The 17,513-nt window shown below is 27.9% G+C and overlaps 2 protein-coding genes across 7 annotated transcripts; both read left to right on the top strand.

The window, feature by feature from the left end:
• The first annotated feature begins 1,620 nt into the window (after positions 1–1,620).
• Positions 1,621–2,691, top strand: LOC109799841 (lectin 9). Its single transcript, XM_020360479.3, has one exon. It carries the CDS (start codon positions 1,672–1,674, stop codon positions 2,536–2,538), a length of 867 nt encoding a protein of 288 aa, XP_020216068.1. The 5' UTR covers positions 1,621–1,671; the 3' UTR covers positions 2,539–2,691.
• Positions 2,692–6,355: 3,664 nt separating this feature from the next.
• On the top strand, positions 6,356–16,318 carry LOC109800432 (uncharacterized). 6 transcript variants are annotated; one of them, XM_083067005.1, is made up of 17 exons: positions 6,356–6,490; positions 6,739–6,847; positions 8,354–8,414; positions 8,554–8,672; positions 9,020–9,070; positions 9,979–10,098; positions 10,194–10,313; positions 11,794–11,929; positions 12,025–12,201; positions 13,501–13,656; positions 13,776–13,882; positions 13,992–14,076; positions 14,400–14,541; positions 14,863–15,022; positions 15,102–15,218; positions 15,300–15,423; positions 15,533–16,318. In XM_083067005.1, exons 2-17 carry the CDS (start codon positions 6,756–6,758, stop codon positions 15,776–15,778), a joined length of 2,013 nt encoding a protein of 670 aa, XP_082923131.1. In that variant the 5' UTR covers positions 6,356–6,490; positions 6,739–6,755; the 3' UTR covers positions 15,779–16,318. The 6 variants fall into 6 exon arrangements, with proteins under 6 accessions (XP_082923131.1, XP_082923129.1, XP_082923130.1 ...); XM_083067003.1 differs by having other exon boundaries at positions 6,739–6,856; positions 15,533–16,317; XM_083067004.1 differs by having other exon boundaries at positions 6,366–6,495.
• Positions 16,319–17,513: the final 1,195 nt, after the last annotated feature.

Here is a 17,513-nt window from a genome sequence, read left to right as displayed (position 1 = left end):
ATCACAATTAAAAAAATATACGGAAGATTATTCAAAGCATATTTTTCAATATATAATTAATAATTTGAAAGATTATTATAAATGAATAAAGGAAAAAAATATTCAAATCTGTGGACAGAAGGGAAAAAGTAAAAAAAAAGTTTAATTCAAAGTTCAATGAGAAATTTTTAGTGATATTAATGAGAAATTGGTATACTTTTTAGTGTAGTAAAATGTTTAATTTACACCATATTTAATAATAGGTTATTATATTATTTAGTAACTTTAATTATATCAATAATAGTATGTGATATATGCTACGTTATGCAATGTGATAATATACATATTTAATTGATAGGTAGTTTTTTTTTATATCTTATTTTATTACAATGACAATATAATAACACCAAATTATAGTATTATAAGCTCTCAATTTCTAACTATTTTATAGTTAGATTAACCTGAGAAAAATAAATAAATAAATTTTTTAATTTTTATGCATTTTGAGTATAGAAATCATTAAATAGTTAACTAATTAAAAATATGTAGATAAATACGACCTTTTAAGTAGCTATTATTACAAAAGTCAAATAATTTATTTTACATAACAAATTGTGATTGGATAATAGTTTTAAAATTCTTTAAAATTGATGTTGTGACATGATCTAAAACTATTTTTGCTTAAAGAGGTGATATGAGGAAATCACATATATCATACACACTCTATTAATTAAACACTTATACTTTTTTTTAATCTCATATTTATGCTTCTTTCTCTTTTCTATATATAATTTTCTTTCTAACCGGTGCTAAATAGGATGGATTAAGGGTCGATCCAATCATTAGTGAAACCTAAAACATATTTTTAAAAAATGTTTTTTTTAAATAAAAAGCTATATGTTGGATTTCATGTTTGTTTTATTTTTGAAAATATGTGATTTTTTTTTCTTTAATATATGTAGCCTAATTATTAAAAAAAAAAAACTAATGCTAAATATTTTTTTTTATGAACTTAAAATTAAAAGCATTAGTGACCCGTGGGTGAGTGCCCATTTATAATTTTCCATTTTCTTATCCCCTTTGGCCATTTCATGTCTATATCCATGTCCATTGGTAACGTAGAATTTGCATATTATATCACAATATATGATGGATTGTAGGTGTATAATAATACGACCGTAACTAGTTTACAGTTGGCAATCATTTTTTATGTAGAATTATAGAAGGACATTAGGACAAGTTAAATATGACCACATAAACTAGGTGTGTTACCCAATATCATATGAGTGTCGATCACTATACTGATGACTTCTATTTTGTTTTTGGGATAATGGCCGATCGATGACTAGATTTCATGCAATTTGCAAATACTTTCACCAAAATCCTTGATACTATACTCCCTCTCTATGCCCCCTTCTTATAATTGATCGATCGTTTTCAGAATGATATATCCAAAGTTTTGTTAACCAACAACATGTTTTGAACTTATATATTTGGAACTTTAGAACTTTGGGTTCCCCAACGTCAATAATTAAACTTACCACACTATGTGAGTTGCATACCGTATTTCGGCAATTTTATTCTAATTTAACTTCTTAGCTGGCCAAAAGGCCTATATATAACAGCACTTTCCACATTGTTTCCAGCATCAAATTTCTAAGTCCCCTTTCTACTCTACTTACTTACCACACAATGGCTTTCCTCAACTCATCAAAACCTAACCTCCTCCAATCTCTAAGTCCCCTTTCTACTCTACTTATCAAATTCCTCATCCCTTTCCTCTTGCTACAACATCACATTGTCAAGTCACAATTTTCACCAGCCCTAGCAAATGACGAAAGCATTTTCTTCGGCATCTCTCTTTTCAGCAAAGAAGATCCAAACATAATCTTGTTGGGAAATGCCTCAATATCTGGTGGGGTTCTAAGGTTAACCAACAACGACCAATTCGGCCAACCAGTCACACACAGTGTTGGCCGAGCAGTGCACTTGACACCTATTCACCTCTGGAACAGACACAATGGAGACCTGGCAGACTTCGGTGCTGCCTTTTCCTTTGTGGTGAACTCAAAAGGTTCAACACTTCATGGTGATGGTTTTGCGTTCTTTCTCGCACCGGCAGATTTTCACTTCCCCAAAAATTCAAGTGGTGGGTACCTTGGTCTTTTCAATCCCGATAATGCTTTCGACCCTTTCAGGAACCAAGTAGTGGCTATTGAGTTTGATAGTTTCACCAATGAGTGGGACCCCAGTTCACCAGTCCAGGTTCCTCACATTGGAATTGACGTTGGCTCTGTTAAATCAGTGGCAGCTGTGCCATGGCCAAGTGAATTGGAATCGCCAAGTGCTATAGCACATGCGAGCCTGAACTATAACTCCGAGTCCAAGAGATTGAGTGTGTTTGTGGGTTACCCTGACAATAGGAATGCCACTGTCTCTGCCCTAGTTGATTTGAGGAACATTTTGCCGGAATGGATCAGAGTTGGTTTCTCCGCCTCCACTGGTGAGTTGGTTGAAACGCATGACATTCTGAGCTGGTCTTTCGAAGCTACCTTGTAGATCCTGATCGAGGCTCCCAAAGTTGAAGGAGGTGTTCGCTTTAAATAAAAATAAAAGGTTTCCCCGTTGAGGGTGCTGTGGTAAAAGTTAATTTGTGTGGTTTAAGATTTCTTCTATTAATAACATATCCTTTTGATTCTGATTTATATTAAATTTAAACCGTTGGCAATTTGGCATTATATATTCTTGAAGTCATAGTGGAGTTGAATTCTTCATAGCATTATATAGCAAAATAATTTTACGTAGGTATTTAAAACGCATGTTATAACTGCAAGTTCAATCAATATAAAGAGTTATAGATTTTATTTATCTTTCTATATATGCACGAATACTACTAGCTTTACTCATACAACAGCAACAGCCAAAGTAGTACGCAATATCATGATGAGACTCCACATAATCCATTTCATCACACTAGTGCAATTCTACTTCAATTCTTAAAAGTATCTAACTAATTAGAAAACTATACTACGATAATATTTTTAAAATTTTAATGAGGTTTTCTATGTTAAGAATCACACGCGACGACTGACATACAAATGGCGTTAAAACTACAATCGACGTAGAAATAAGATTTATGAGTGAGAGATACTATTTTCACTCATTGTTCTTATTCTTGCATGCCTTTGTCTTTTTTCCTCCAGCGACTTACATCCTTCCTTCACCTGTGCGTCCTCTAGGATCTTAATTCTTAATTACTGTCTCCTTCGTGTCTTTAATTTCCAGCATCAGTGTGCATCATTTCCACCGTCGTGCCTCCTCATTTTCACCTTGACAGCGTCACCGCTCTTTATTTTAAAGTTTTATTTATAAACTTCTTTGTGTTGTTAATTGTTTTTGTTTTTTCTTTTTTAAACCTATGGGAAGAAGAGACATGGGGTTGCAATCAAAAAGAATTTTTGATAATATTTAAAAAATGTTACTTAATTGTATATAAATATTATTAATTTATTTTTCTGTTATATTATTAAATATTGTATATAATTTATATTGTTAAAATTTTTTAATAATATTTTTATTAATTAGAAAATAATTTTTTTTATATCAAAGTGATATTTTTATAATATTTTAATAATATTGCTAATTTTTAGTTAACATTATATAATAATAATTAATTTTAATATAGATATTATTATCAATTATATTTTGCCTCTTAATCTCCTATTTACTACAAGTTTTTGAAGGTTGAAGATATTCTTAGTTAGTTAGTATTAAATTTATATAAAATATCAAAGTTATTTAACTTAAGTATAATTTTATAATTATATATATTATTTATGAGTCATTCATTTATTCGATGTGAAATTTTAATTTTGAAAAATAATTAGAGATTGAAGAAGTTATTATAAAACATTTTTTTATTTGATGTAAGACTTTAATTTTAGAAAGAATAGGAAAAAATAATATTAAAAAATGTTATTCTATCTATAATAACATTTTAAAAAAACTGTAAAATAACTTATTTATTTAATCTACATAATATTTTAATAAGTGTAACTTAATAAATCTATATATTGCTAAAAAAAAGTAAAATATAGTAGTGTTGGTTTGTGTAAGTGACATAAAAGCATGAGGGTGTGAAGAAGAAGTGTCAGCGCGATGTGGAGAGGAGGCAAAGTCGTATTTTGCGGGAGAGGAGAAGCATTGACGGATAAACATTCTTCTCAGTCATATAACAAAGTAAAACACCAACATAACTAAATCAATATAAACTTGCCATGAAAAAATTTCCACGCACAAAATTTCAACCTATATCTTACATTCTAAGAAAAAAATATTATGTTTATAGGAAAAATAGATCACAATTTTACTAAATCAGTAATATTTGAATGGAATTAATTATTTGACCATAATTAATATTCAGAATTAGTTGAATAATGCATTTTGTAAAATTATATATATATATATATATATATATATAATTTTATGAAAAGCACTCGAATTTCTTCTCGTCTTCTATCTTAATTTTTTTTGATAAATACAAAATAATAATAATTTGTGTTTACAGAAGAAACTAAACCATAATTTTACTAAATCAGTTAATATTTGAATGAAATTATTTGACTATAATTAATATTCAGCATTAGTTTCAACTTGCACGAATTTTTTCGATCATTTGGAATTTTAATATATATATATTCATGCATTAAGATTCAGTTAATATTTGAATTTTGTTTCAAGAACGAACTTCTTTTGTTTCCTATCTTAAAATTAATAATTTGTATTTGCAGAAGAAAGTATCATGATTTTACTAAAATTTTGTTAATATTTGAATAAATTATTTGACCATAATTAATATTCTGCATTAATTAGTTGAATAAAAACAAAATTAGTTGAATAATGCCTATATATACACAGGAGTCTCAATTTTACGAAAGACATATATGAACTTCTTCTTGTCACGCTAGATTCCAAACCGTGCTCAATAAATCCTCCTAAGAGGCACAGGAGGTACGTAAAGCATTTTTTTATCTCACTGTTTCTTTCTTTTCTTCCTGCTATTTAGATGATTCTTTACAATGCACCAAAATAAAAATAAAGAAGGCCATTTTTTAATTAATCATACATTTTGTATATGCACTTTCCAGTAGCGCAGTCCTCGGAGCATATTTTATCGTTTAGTCCTCTTCAAATTAACCCTCACTGTAATAAGAATATAATAGATCATCTTGAGCAGTTTTGTAACCATTCTTCAGATCTTTGTTCGTTTGTAAGTGATCTATTTTCATTATCTAAGTGGTTATCAATGATTGCTTAGTTTCTCCCTTCCTCTCTCACCTTTTTTTTCTTTTACCTGATCGAGAAGCTTTACCCTATTTTTAAACGTTTGTAGGATGAAAAAATGTAATAAATTAATTTTTTCTTCAAATATTTTGGTTATATATATATATATATATGATTTTTTAAAAAAAATACACATCCAATTAACAAAAACTCGTATTTCTTAATCAAATTATTCATGATTTAAATCATGATCTTATGTATGAGATAAATTATATATATTCTTAAAATTTATAACAAAAATTAATCATTATTTTTAATAGTGCATATTTTGTACGAATATCATCATTAAAAAAATATTAAATAATATAATTTAAATATAGATATTTAATTTAATCGATTTATAAATGTTGTAAAGATTTTTTTGGGATATTTTAAAAGATTGTTATCCTAAAACTTAAATATAATTAGCAGGGGCGGAACTATGGAAACCGGGGATGCTGCAGTCCCTCCAAAAGCTTGGAGCTCCTTTAAAAATTTCTATATATAAAAAAAATTATGGCCTCCCTTAATAAAAAAAAAATGAAATTTTTGGTATTCGTTCCCTTAAAATGGTATCCCGTTTCTGCCTTATAATATAAACATGCAACTGAAATTTCGAATGATTTGACAATGTATCTCATTAATAAAGACATATCTTATCATACCTTTTTCATGATGATATGCGTTTTTTCACACCTTTTTCTTATAATTTTAAATATTTTAATAATACTTGTTAATTTTTCAAAATGCTAGGTTCAACGTTACCTTCATAATTGATTCGATCATATGATACAAACCTTTGCCAAATTCATCCTCATAATTCTTTCTTTAAAGACAACTATACCCTTCCTTCAGGTAGAACTCAGTTCAACGTTAGGGAACACTGCTGTCGTGTGAAATTAAGAAAATTGAGGGGCAGCGCCAGAAAAACGGAATAAGAAACGTATAAATTAAAGCAGTCGGAGAAAGTGGTAACATCAAAGAGAAGCTAAAGCTTTTCATTTAGCAGTGCCTATATACATGCATTCACTTGCAACACATTTTCTAAGGTTCTTAATAAGGTTTCAAAGAGATCTTATATATAGAGAGAGACACAATTCAAAAGAAAAAATAGGTGTTCATCTCCTACATATGGTTTTTTGAAACACTATTAAGGGTATTTGTCCGAAAGACATCGGTGAATGTTAAGGTTTTGTACGTACGTGTCTTTCAGAATTTGTAGTATGTTAAGTTTTTTCGGAAAGACTTAGGTTTATCCTTTTGTTAATTTCGTCTAGTTTGTTAGCCACACGGTAGTAGTATGTATATACGTGACAGTGCAGTGCTCTTATGTTTTTACCACTAACAGCATTATCAAAGTTCATTTTGGCCTTCTTTGCCACATTCTTCTGCTCCTTAATTTGTCACCTGAAATGAAGTTCAAGTTATAATTTGCAGGTTTATATTGGTGAAAGATGAAGGTGGCAAGTCAGAAACAAGTTTCATTCAAATGGTTTGGAATGGCTGTGCAGTTCAGCATAATCATACTCAGTGCCTGTTCTGAGAGGTCATTTAGGTTCTCCCGCCCTACTCTCTTGATTCTCTGTTTGTTAGTTACATAGCAATGTTGCCTTTGTTCTATGCATAATTATCTTTGCGTGATTCTTGAGTAAACAAAAACGAGAACAACAGATGAGAAAATGCATTCAAAAGAGAGACATTCTATCTAGGTAAATTTTTGTATATATATATACAAAAATTGCATTATTGTACATGATGTAATAGACTCCGCATCAAATAATATAGGCTGATGGTCTACTTCAGTCACAACCATTCTCCCTTGTGCTATGGCATTAGGTAGTGAGCACGTTCTGTAAAAGATCTTTGGTGAGGTGTTATGGCATTCCTTATGCTATGGCTCATCTTTCATTTTCAATTTTATGAACACCTATTTGCTAATAAAAAGAAACATCAACCCAATCTGAAATCTCCCTTTCAAAACACAACAATAATTTAATTAAATTCCATGCACCCAAAATTGAAGTTTTCTATTTATATATATTTCCTAGCTGCATATAAAATTAAACATCATTATATTAATATATTTATCTTTACTTGTCTTTTGCCTTATTTTTTTTTATCTGTCTTTTAACATTATATTATACATCACATCTTTCACTCTCTTTTTAAATTTCTTTCTAAATATCTATTCCTTCTACTTTTTATACTGAAAAATAAGATATATAGTATAATATTAAAAAGCGTAGAAGGATGTGATATATAATATAATATTATATTAAAAATGAAAAGAGAGAGTTAATTTTATACATTTTTTTGTTTGACTAAAAATAGAGCAAAAAGATTAAATAAAATATTCTCTCTATTTATTTAATTGAATCAAAAGTAAATTATAAACATGATTATTATTTTTCTTATTTTAAAATGAAGATAAATAACTCAAGGACATTGTTTTTAACCAAAAAAAAAAGTCATATCTCCATTTGAATTTTCCAAACAAGAAAGGGATGGAAACTTTTTTAGGTGAGTTTCATCTTTCCCATTTCTTTCCCCTTTTGAAGTTGCAACCAATCAGCTAAATCTTTTCTGTATCTCTATTCATTTTCTTTTTCAATCAAATGATGATGGCAATTGTAATTGATTCCAATTCTAATAAATAATTAACGTACTAAACCCGGATTTTTTTTATAAAAAAAAACAGGCTTTTTTCAAAAGAGGAATTAAGCACTACACTATAACTAGGAAAAGAACAAAATGAACGGTTTGCTAAAACTAAATACTACATCAAATTATATTGTTATGTACATCTTTGTTTATTGTCCCATATGCACTATCATTTATATCAACTTAATTGTAAATTTATTTTTCTTTATTACATCACATCTTTTCTTTCTAACAAAAATTTGTACGGAAATATTGCTCAGCTATGCATTAATCCAATCTCAAGCTGTAGTATCCTTTTTTTTTTTTGAATGTCCCATTGAAGTGGCAACGTTACACCTTGAACTTATTTTATTTTTAACCTCTTATTTCCCTGCAATGCTTCCACTTCCAGAAGAGTTTCGACGCCTCCTCTTCCTCCTCCAGTGAAGCTGAATACCCAAGATTCTCACGAGGTAATACCACTTATTTTTAGAATATGATAGAATGCGTTCAAAGAATATAAATAAAATGCAATAACCATTCATTGGCCTGGTTTTCTTGGCAAATACTTGAGTTTTACTTTTAACTTTTAAATCTCGTCTTGATTTTCAGGTGGTAATTACTAACGACTATGTTTCCCTCAATGTGGCAAAGCCCGAGGGCTATATCACTGGAATATTTACTGGAATTAACAATGTACTTGACACTGGAATTCATACAGACCATAGAGGGTACACTTACGTACATTTCATAAGTAAAAATATCTAAACTATTTCAACTTAAATATAAATGAATTCTACCTAATTTAATCTTATTTAATGTTATCATTTTAAAAATATTTTTTTAAGTTAAATGTGATTATTATTTTCAATATAAAATAAATTTTAATTTTTATATAAAATTAATAAATTCAACTAATTTTTTTTAAAATATTGAGTGAATTTAAATATTTTTACTTGTACATGAATTTTACATTGAAGTTAGGATTTTCTTCAAAATAATCCAGTATTGATGACATGAAATTGGATCCCCATAATTATGTCCCCGTTGATTAACAAAATCTTGCCCTCATATTTAGGTATTTTGACGTTGTTTGGGACGATCCAGGAAAATCTGGAAAGTTCGACAGGTAAATTATTATTAATATACACTCAATTTTTCGTCCTATACATCTCTATCTTTTTATTATTATTATTTCATCCTTTGTTAATTTTACTTTTATTTATTTATTTTTCTTTTTCTGATCTCCTTTTTTCTTTTCACTGCAAAATGAGGTGTACTGCATATACTAGCTAGCTATCTCCGTTTCTCTACATACTAATTTGTGTCTTCTCAAGGAATTAACTGTATGCTCCAGTATCTATTTAACGATGAAAATAATACTACCCAATTCCCGTTCCTTTTTTATTTTTGGTTTTATTAGAAGATTTTTATTTTATTTTATTTATATATTTATCATTTTTATAGTTCAAGACTATATTAATTATATTTTTACTTTCTATCTAGCAAATTTTAATTTCTTTGACAATAATCTAACTAATTTTAATTAAGTTACACATTTAACATTAATATGCATTTGTTGTGAAGTAAAAATAAAAATGAAAGTAATAAGAAACTTTCAAATTATTTTACGAGAATTTTTTTTGTGTGTGTGTATAAAAAACTTTAAACAATTATTAAAGAGAAAGAAACGGAAGTAGAGATAAGAGAGAAAAAAAAATGTTGCACTTTCTAACAAGCTGTTACTAATATACTATGTTACTTGTTAAAGCTTATTAAAAATCATAAAATTATATATTGGTGTCACCCTCAAATTTTTTCAATAAAATTTATCAATAGGAGAGACTGATTAGAAAGACAGAGTATTGCTAACATGCTTAGATTCTTGTATATATAATCTCACGTGCATTTCATCAGTTCTTAGTCGATACCCCACTTCTCCTTTGTTAGATAACAACACCAAATAATATAGCATTGCATGCTTTATACACTGAGGGATATTCAAGAGACAAATTTACGATTGAAACCATACTGCAGAATTAGTGGGACTAATTTCTCGGTCATAGTAGCAAACGAGAGCATAGTGGAGGTTTCATTTTTAAGAACATGGCAAACTTCAATGAAAGGCTCATGTGTCCCCATAAACATAGACCAAAGGTGGATTCCAAACCTTAATATTTTGTCCAGTTTAAAACAAATACAAAATTAGCTCATTGACATGGCTTGACATAAATTTATTTATTTTGGCGCAGGTATATAATGCGAAGAGGTGAATCTGGGTTTTATTCATATGTAATATTTGACAGACCACAAGGATTACCTGCAGTGGAGGTTTATCAAATTAGAAATGTTTACAAACTCGCGGTTAACAGGTAACTGGAAAAATGTTACTCTGAGAAAAATAAAGAGAAAAAGAAATATTTTTCCTTTGTCTCAATTTGAAAAAAAAAAAATGTTTGTACTTATGCAATAATAGGAAACAATTATTTGAATGAATTAATAATGAAATGGCCTGACAAATACTTTCCTAATATAGTGTATATAGCATACGATAAGTAATGAAATTTAGATTATATTACATTCATGTAAATGGCGTAAGTATCTCCAATCAGAAGAAAGGAAAGTTATTTCTTTACTCTTTTTTTTTTTTTTTTTAACAATTAATATGTTATGTGCTACTTTATATCATTGCTAAATTATATATAGAAAGAGAGGCATATGGACAACTTTATGAAAGTAAAATGAGTAAATATGGATGATAAAACTATACATAAATGATAAAGATTAAAGATTTAATATTATGTGATTACTTAAAAAAAAACTTAATTATTTGACTTTTAAAAAAATCACACATTAATTTGTTCTATTTTTAGTTGAATATATTAGCAAGTTACAAGCATCATACATGAATAATAAATATTTGATGTCATGTGGTAATTTAAAAAGCTTATGTAAGCTTTTTTAAAAAAACATCTCACACGCAAATTTGTACTATTTTTTATTTAAAATATATTAGCAATTTACACAATACATCTAGCACACAGGGAACACTTCCAATGAGAGTTTTATATATACCAGGAAAAAAAATTATTTTTTTATAAACTAAAAGAGATAATAAAAATTAAATGATAGTGAGTTTGTGAAAAAAAATTGTGAGACACCACTTCAACAAATGTAACATAAAAAAAATGTCACTATAAATATAATATATATAAGTATATATTTATTTGATATATAGTTACATATAATTTTAATATTAATTTTGAATAAAATTTAATAATATATTGATAATTCCCCTATAGTGACAAAAAAATAATAGTATTGTGTAAAAGGTTAGCTTGTGTTTGTTTAACGGTACAATAGTGGATAGGTAGAGAGAAGATAATAATGTAAAATTATGTATATTGTTAATAAATGTATTATCTGTTTTTCTCATTTTCCTGTTTTATTATTTTTATAAAAAGAGTAATATAATGTTTTAAGAATTTTTTATTTGATTATATAATCAGTGCATTTTTTTATGCAACTTTATACATCATGAGTTAAGATCAAATATGTTTAGATTACCTAAAATACGTGTTTGATTTTAATTCGTCATTATTGTAATATTTATTATTATTATTATTATTATTATTAACAACGAATAAACATACCATTAAAATATAACTTTTTAAGCTGTTATATTATAAAATTAAAAAAAAATAAAATTAAAGCACATTTTTAGTTTGGAAATTAGATGTCGGGTTGGAGTAGATGCATTCTGATAAGAAAAATTATTTTGAGGTTGTCATTTTGAAAGTGGAAGAAAAAAAGAACTATGCTTAATTAATAAATTAACAACCAATGATCCAGGTTTTCCTATATGGCTATATCCGATACTAGGCAAAGGAACATGCCATCTCTTACAGATAGAAAACAGGGTAGAACCTTGGCGTACCCTGAAGCTGTTCTCTTAACCAATCCAAACGACTCAAAATTTAAGGGAGAGGTAACCTATGCCTGCTGTTTCAATTGTCATGGATTTTTACCAATTTATTCGTTTATGATGTTTATGAGATGGACCCGTTATATTATTGGGCTTAGGTGGATGACAAATACCAATACTCTAGTGAGATCAAAGATGACCGTGTTCATGGCTGGATTACCCAAGATCATTTTGCACCTGAGGGTTTCTGGATCATAACGCCCAGTAACGAGTTCCGCAGTGCTGGGCCTGTTAAACAAGACCTCACCTGTCATGTTGGCCCAACTGTTCTTTCCGTAAGTTCATCCAAATCCTTCCATTACAAGACCAACTTATTTTCAAGATTTAATTACCTTTTTTTCCCCCAATAATTTATATGTTTCATCTTTTAATAAGTTTAAAGTGTTCCATCTTAGTCTTTCTATATATAAGTAGAGGAGGGATTTATTTACTGTAAGAGTAAATCTACTTAAATTTACTTCACTCAATAATTTATGTTCTATATCAAATTTCAATAATCCAAATATTGAATTAAAAGTTCTTAATGCATAAATCAAGTTTATAATTTTTTCAAAAAATTATTTGGTAACCTATTTCATTAATTCATATCAAGTGAGAGAAAATTTATTATGAGAGATAAGAGAGTTAAAATATAACTCTTAGATTAATTTCCTTTCATTTGATTAATCTAAGGGTTATATTTTAACTCTCTCATCTCCCATAATAAATTCCCTCTCACTTGATATACTCCCTATATATATATATATATATACACACACACACACACACATATATATATATATATATATATATATATATATATGTGAGAAAGATTCAAATAATACTAATGTAATTTTTATTAACTATTATATTGTTCAATAACTTTATATTAATTGTGAATTTTGTTGATCTCCACTGAATTATAACTTTATATCACATTGTATGTCTATGTCAATTTTTGTTAAAATTAAATAATAGTTAAAAGCAATCAAAGTATTCATATTTTTATATATTTTGAAATAAATATATTACCTTCATTTTGATCTATAAAAATGAGGTATCAAATCATCTTAGATTAATATAAAATTTTGTATATATATCTTGAAGTAAGAAATTTTTAATTTAATAATAAGTTTTGAAAAATTCACATTTAATACAAAATCACTAAACAGTGTAATAATCAATAAAAATTACATTAATATCGTTTGAACCTTCATATATATATATATATATATATATATATATATATATATATATATATATATATATATATAACTTTTTTGTCTCTTTTAATCTTTATCGTTTATTGTTAAAGAGTAAAGATAAAGTTTATACAACTATAAAATTAAAAAGATACAAAATTTATATCCTCATAGATTAAAATAAAACATTTTTTTATTATAAAAACTAAAAGATAAATTTCATGAAATTACATATTAAAAATGATAATTAAATTTATTTTTAACTACTCTCGTGTTTTATCATAATAGCACTCATGCATGTTAAATTATAACACCGTGTTAAACATGTATCCATATTTGAATACTTTCATTCTCTTTTGTAATTAGGATTATTATTATAATTTTCTTGTTTAGATGTACACGAGCACTCACTATGGTGGCAAGGATGTAACCATGACATTTAAAGAAGGGGAGACTCATAAAAAGGTTTTTGGCCCAATTTTTGTTTACCTTAACTCTGCTTCACTCAAAGAACAGTTTCGGACTCTATGGCCAGATGCTGTGAGACAGGTGCCTATTATTACCCTTAACCATACCCACCTATATATATGATCGTTTATTACACATTAGTTGGGTGGAAGAGATTATGATATCATTGATATGACACTATTTTGTTCTTTATCAATTAGTCATCCAATGAAGTCGAAAAATGGCCTTACGATTTCGTTGGATCAAAAGATTTCATTCCACCCAATCAACGGGGAACAGTGGCAGGACTGTTACAAATTCAAGACGGGTATATGCTAATGCTTTAGTTACCTTCATTTTATTATTCTTCCATTTCATAGGATCAACTTACATAGGCAAGCTAAATTCCTTAAACCTTACTTTACTTTGTTCATCAGAGGAGGGAAAGCTCAACCTGCTAGCAATGCTTCTGTTGGTCTAGCTTTGCCTGGTAAAGCAGGATCATGGCAGAAAGAGTGCAAGGTACGTCGGAATTGAAGCCATTGAGATTCACTACAAAAAATAAATTAGAGTATCACATACTCTATGCTAACATAATATTTGTAACTAGAAATTATTTTTATCTATATTATAAATATAATATATATTGATATATTATTAAATAATAAATATATATTATGTTATTGTATTTTATTTAAAATTAACATTATGATTATATATAATTTTATTTAAATAGATCACTTTTTATATATAATTGTATGTAATATTTTTTTAATAGTATTTCTTGAACTTTGAAGGCTAGTGATGCATTCGACTAAAAAGGGTTTGATTTATGTCATTCACAGGGTTATCAATTCTGGAATCAAACTGACAAAAACGGAAACTTCTTAATTAAAAATATAGTACCTGGGGATTACAACTTGTATGCATGGGTTCCTGGTTTTATTGGAGATTACATGTATACAACCAAAATTACCATCAAGCCAGGTAAAATATATTCCTCTCACATATATGTTAATTACAAAATAATTAATGTGCTTTTAAACAATTACTCAAGTTTTTGGAGCAATCATGATTCATGACATGGTATTAGAACTTTATGACCAAGCAGTCAATAGTTCCATTTCCTTTGTCCTCATTCATTCAAATAAAAGTTAAATGTCGGTATGTATAAAGTACTAAATATAAAACCGTGCATATATTAATAACCTTCAAGCCTAAATTATTTGTATATAACTGTGAGCTGTCACTTAATAATTTAACTTGCTTCATTAGATAATGACTTGTATATATGTAATGTAACTGTAGGAGGCAACATCAACTTGGGCTCACTTGTATATAATCCACCAAGAAATGGTCCTACTCTATGGGAAATTGGGATCCCAGATCGCTCAGCTGCAGAATTCTATATACCAGACCCTAATCCCGAGCTCATTAACAGATTATATTCTAACAATGGCACAGACAAGTTAGTTCAAAACCCATTATTGTTAACACTTAATTAATGTTAACTTCTATTATTCTCTAAAGTATTTCTAATGTGACAGGTTTAGGCAATACGGCTTGTGGGAGCGTTACACTGAGTTATATCCAAAACAAGATCTCGTTTACACGGTTGGTGTTTCTAATTATCACAAGGATTGGTTTTACGCTCAAGTTACCAGGTAAGTTTTGATAATACGTAATTGTTTTATGATTGTCAACTATTGTTAGTTTTCTCCTCTAAACTGCACTAATGTATGCAGGAATGTAAATAAGACATATGTGCCAACCACATGGCAGATTAAATTCCCACTTCAAAATATCATAATGGGAGGAAACTACACACTACAAGTAGCCCTAGCATCCGCCACTTATTCTAGAGTGGAGGTATACACCAATTCATTTCTTCCATATAATTGATCCTTTTTTTTTTTTTTTTTTTTTTTTTTTCCATCTATGACTATGGTGACTAATATTTTTTGAGATGGGTGATCAGGTTAGGTTTAATGACCCGAATGTAAAGCTTCCTCACTTCTCAACAGGGCCTATTGGCGATGACAATGCCATAGCAAGACACGGAATCCATGGATTGTATAGGCTATATACAATAGTTGTAGGTAGCAATCATTTGGTTAAAGGAAACAACACCATTTATTTGACACGGTCAAAAGCCACAAGTTTCTTCGAAGGAGTTATGTATGATTATATCCGTTTAGAAAGTCCTCCAACTAAAGCTACTTGATTGTGCCTAGTGGAGGATGATAAAGAAGCGTGAATCTGTTGCATTAGAATTCTCTCAAAATTTGCATAAAAGGCAAGCATCACAGTATATTTTGGCTAAATGTAGAAATTATGATGGAAGAATATACACTACACCAAAATTAGTTTTTTTTTTTTTACAATTAATTTATTCTTTAACGATCATATAAATGATCATTATTTTTTTTATCAGCATTTAAATAATGGCTGGTGTGTCCAGGATCGTTAATACTGGTAAAAATTTACTAAATTGTCAGGAAAACTTATTTTTCTTTTAGTTTCTTTTAGTGGCAATTCTAGTAATCATTTTAAAGACTATTAAAAGTTATTTAAAACAATGTGGGATTTGTAAGATGAGGGTTGTATTTAATTTATATATTTTTTAATTGTCTTGTCTCTTGGTAATAATGTGTGATTTGATACTAATTTAGAATAGTGAATTAGAAGTCTAACTTAACCCTATAAAATCAACTTGTAAAGTGATAGTTATTACTCACTTATATACTATTTAATTATCTTATCTCTAATCAATGTGGGACTTAAGTTTTTTCAATAAATAATTGTTGCTAATAGTAAACTTTAATGTAATATAAATATATTTTTAGTAACTATTATATATTAGCTATTAATATTTTTATTATATAATTAAATAACAACAATTAAATTATTGTCAAATAATTGTCGTTAATAACAAAATTTATTATAATGATAGCAAATATTTATATTTAATAAAAAAAATTATTTATTCATTGTTTTTACTTTCCATTAAAGCTTTTTACACATCAAAACTAACCCAATTTATAAATAAGATATTATTCAATAAAGGTTATATTTTTTTTTTTATAGAAAGGACCAAATAAAATTATATTGTGGCACTAAAGGTGCTATAATCCCATATTTACAAAGTATTGATTAAGGGTAATTTAGATTAACTACTTAAATTACTTATTAATTAAACAAAGTGCTTGATTGGAAACCTATTGTAAGCTATAAATCCGTATGAAGTCAATCCAAAATCTTACAATCCCACCAAAAAATAAATTTGACCCAATATTATAAAGCAATACAATGAATCTCGAATTCAACCAAATAAAGGTCAGATTGACGAGTGAGAAATGATAATTTCTTCCGGTCATCGACCTTCAGGTTTTTCTCTTGTGAGGAGATATTGTTATCGAATTAATTTAACACAACAGTATGAGTAACTTAAAAGATTAAGCATAATAAAATTATTGTCTAAAAATAAAAACTGGACTGGGTTAGCAAACACTGTATGCCGAAGTAAAAAAAAAAAAACAAAAAAAAAACAAAAATTGACAAATTTGTAACAAGAAAAAACGTTAGTCGAATAATGAAAAATTATGAGGAGCAAACAAATAAAAAATAAAATAAAAGTAATGATACCGTGAAGGTGTTGGCCGCCTGTGAGAAGATGAACCCAAGCAAAAAGCATCAGTAATACAAAGTAGTATATATTTACAAATAGTAGATAATCATCCCAGTAACAAATCTGTAACTGCCTATTTATGGTTAATGACTAACAATATTGCAATTATCTAATTATGGTTATAAAGATCAAAAAATATTGATCCTTAATACCGCCAGCGACCAAAATATATAACTTAATTACTTTTTTATTGTTGTGAATTTTAACAATACTGAGAAATTTTCTAAACTTAGACAAAAGTTATATATTATTGGGATTTGAATACATTATT

This window comes from Cajanus cajan, chromosome 11 (genome assembly GCF_000230855.2).
Source record: "Cajanus cajan strain Asha chromosome 11, NIPB_CcT2T_4, whole genome shotgun sequence".
NCBI lineage: Eukaryota > Viridiplantae > Streptophyta > Magnoliopsida > Fabales > Fabaceae > Cajanus > Cajanus cajan.
The sequence above is the reverse complement of the archived record's forward strand: the minus strand, read 5'-3'. Positions and strand labels throughout refer to the sequence as shown.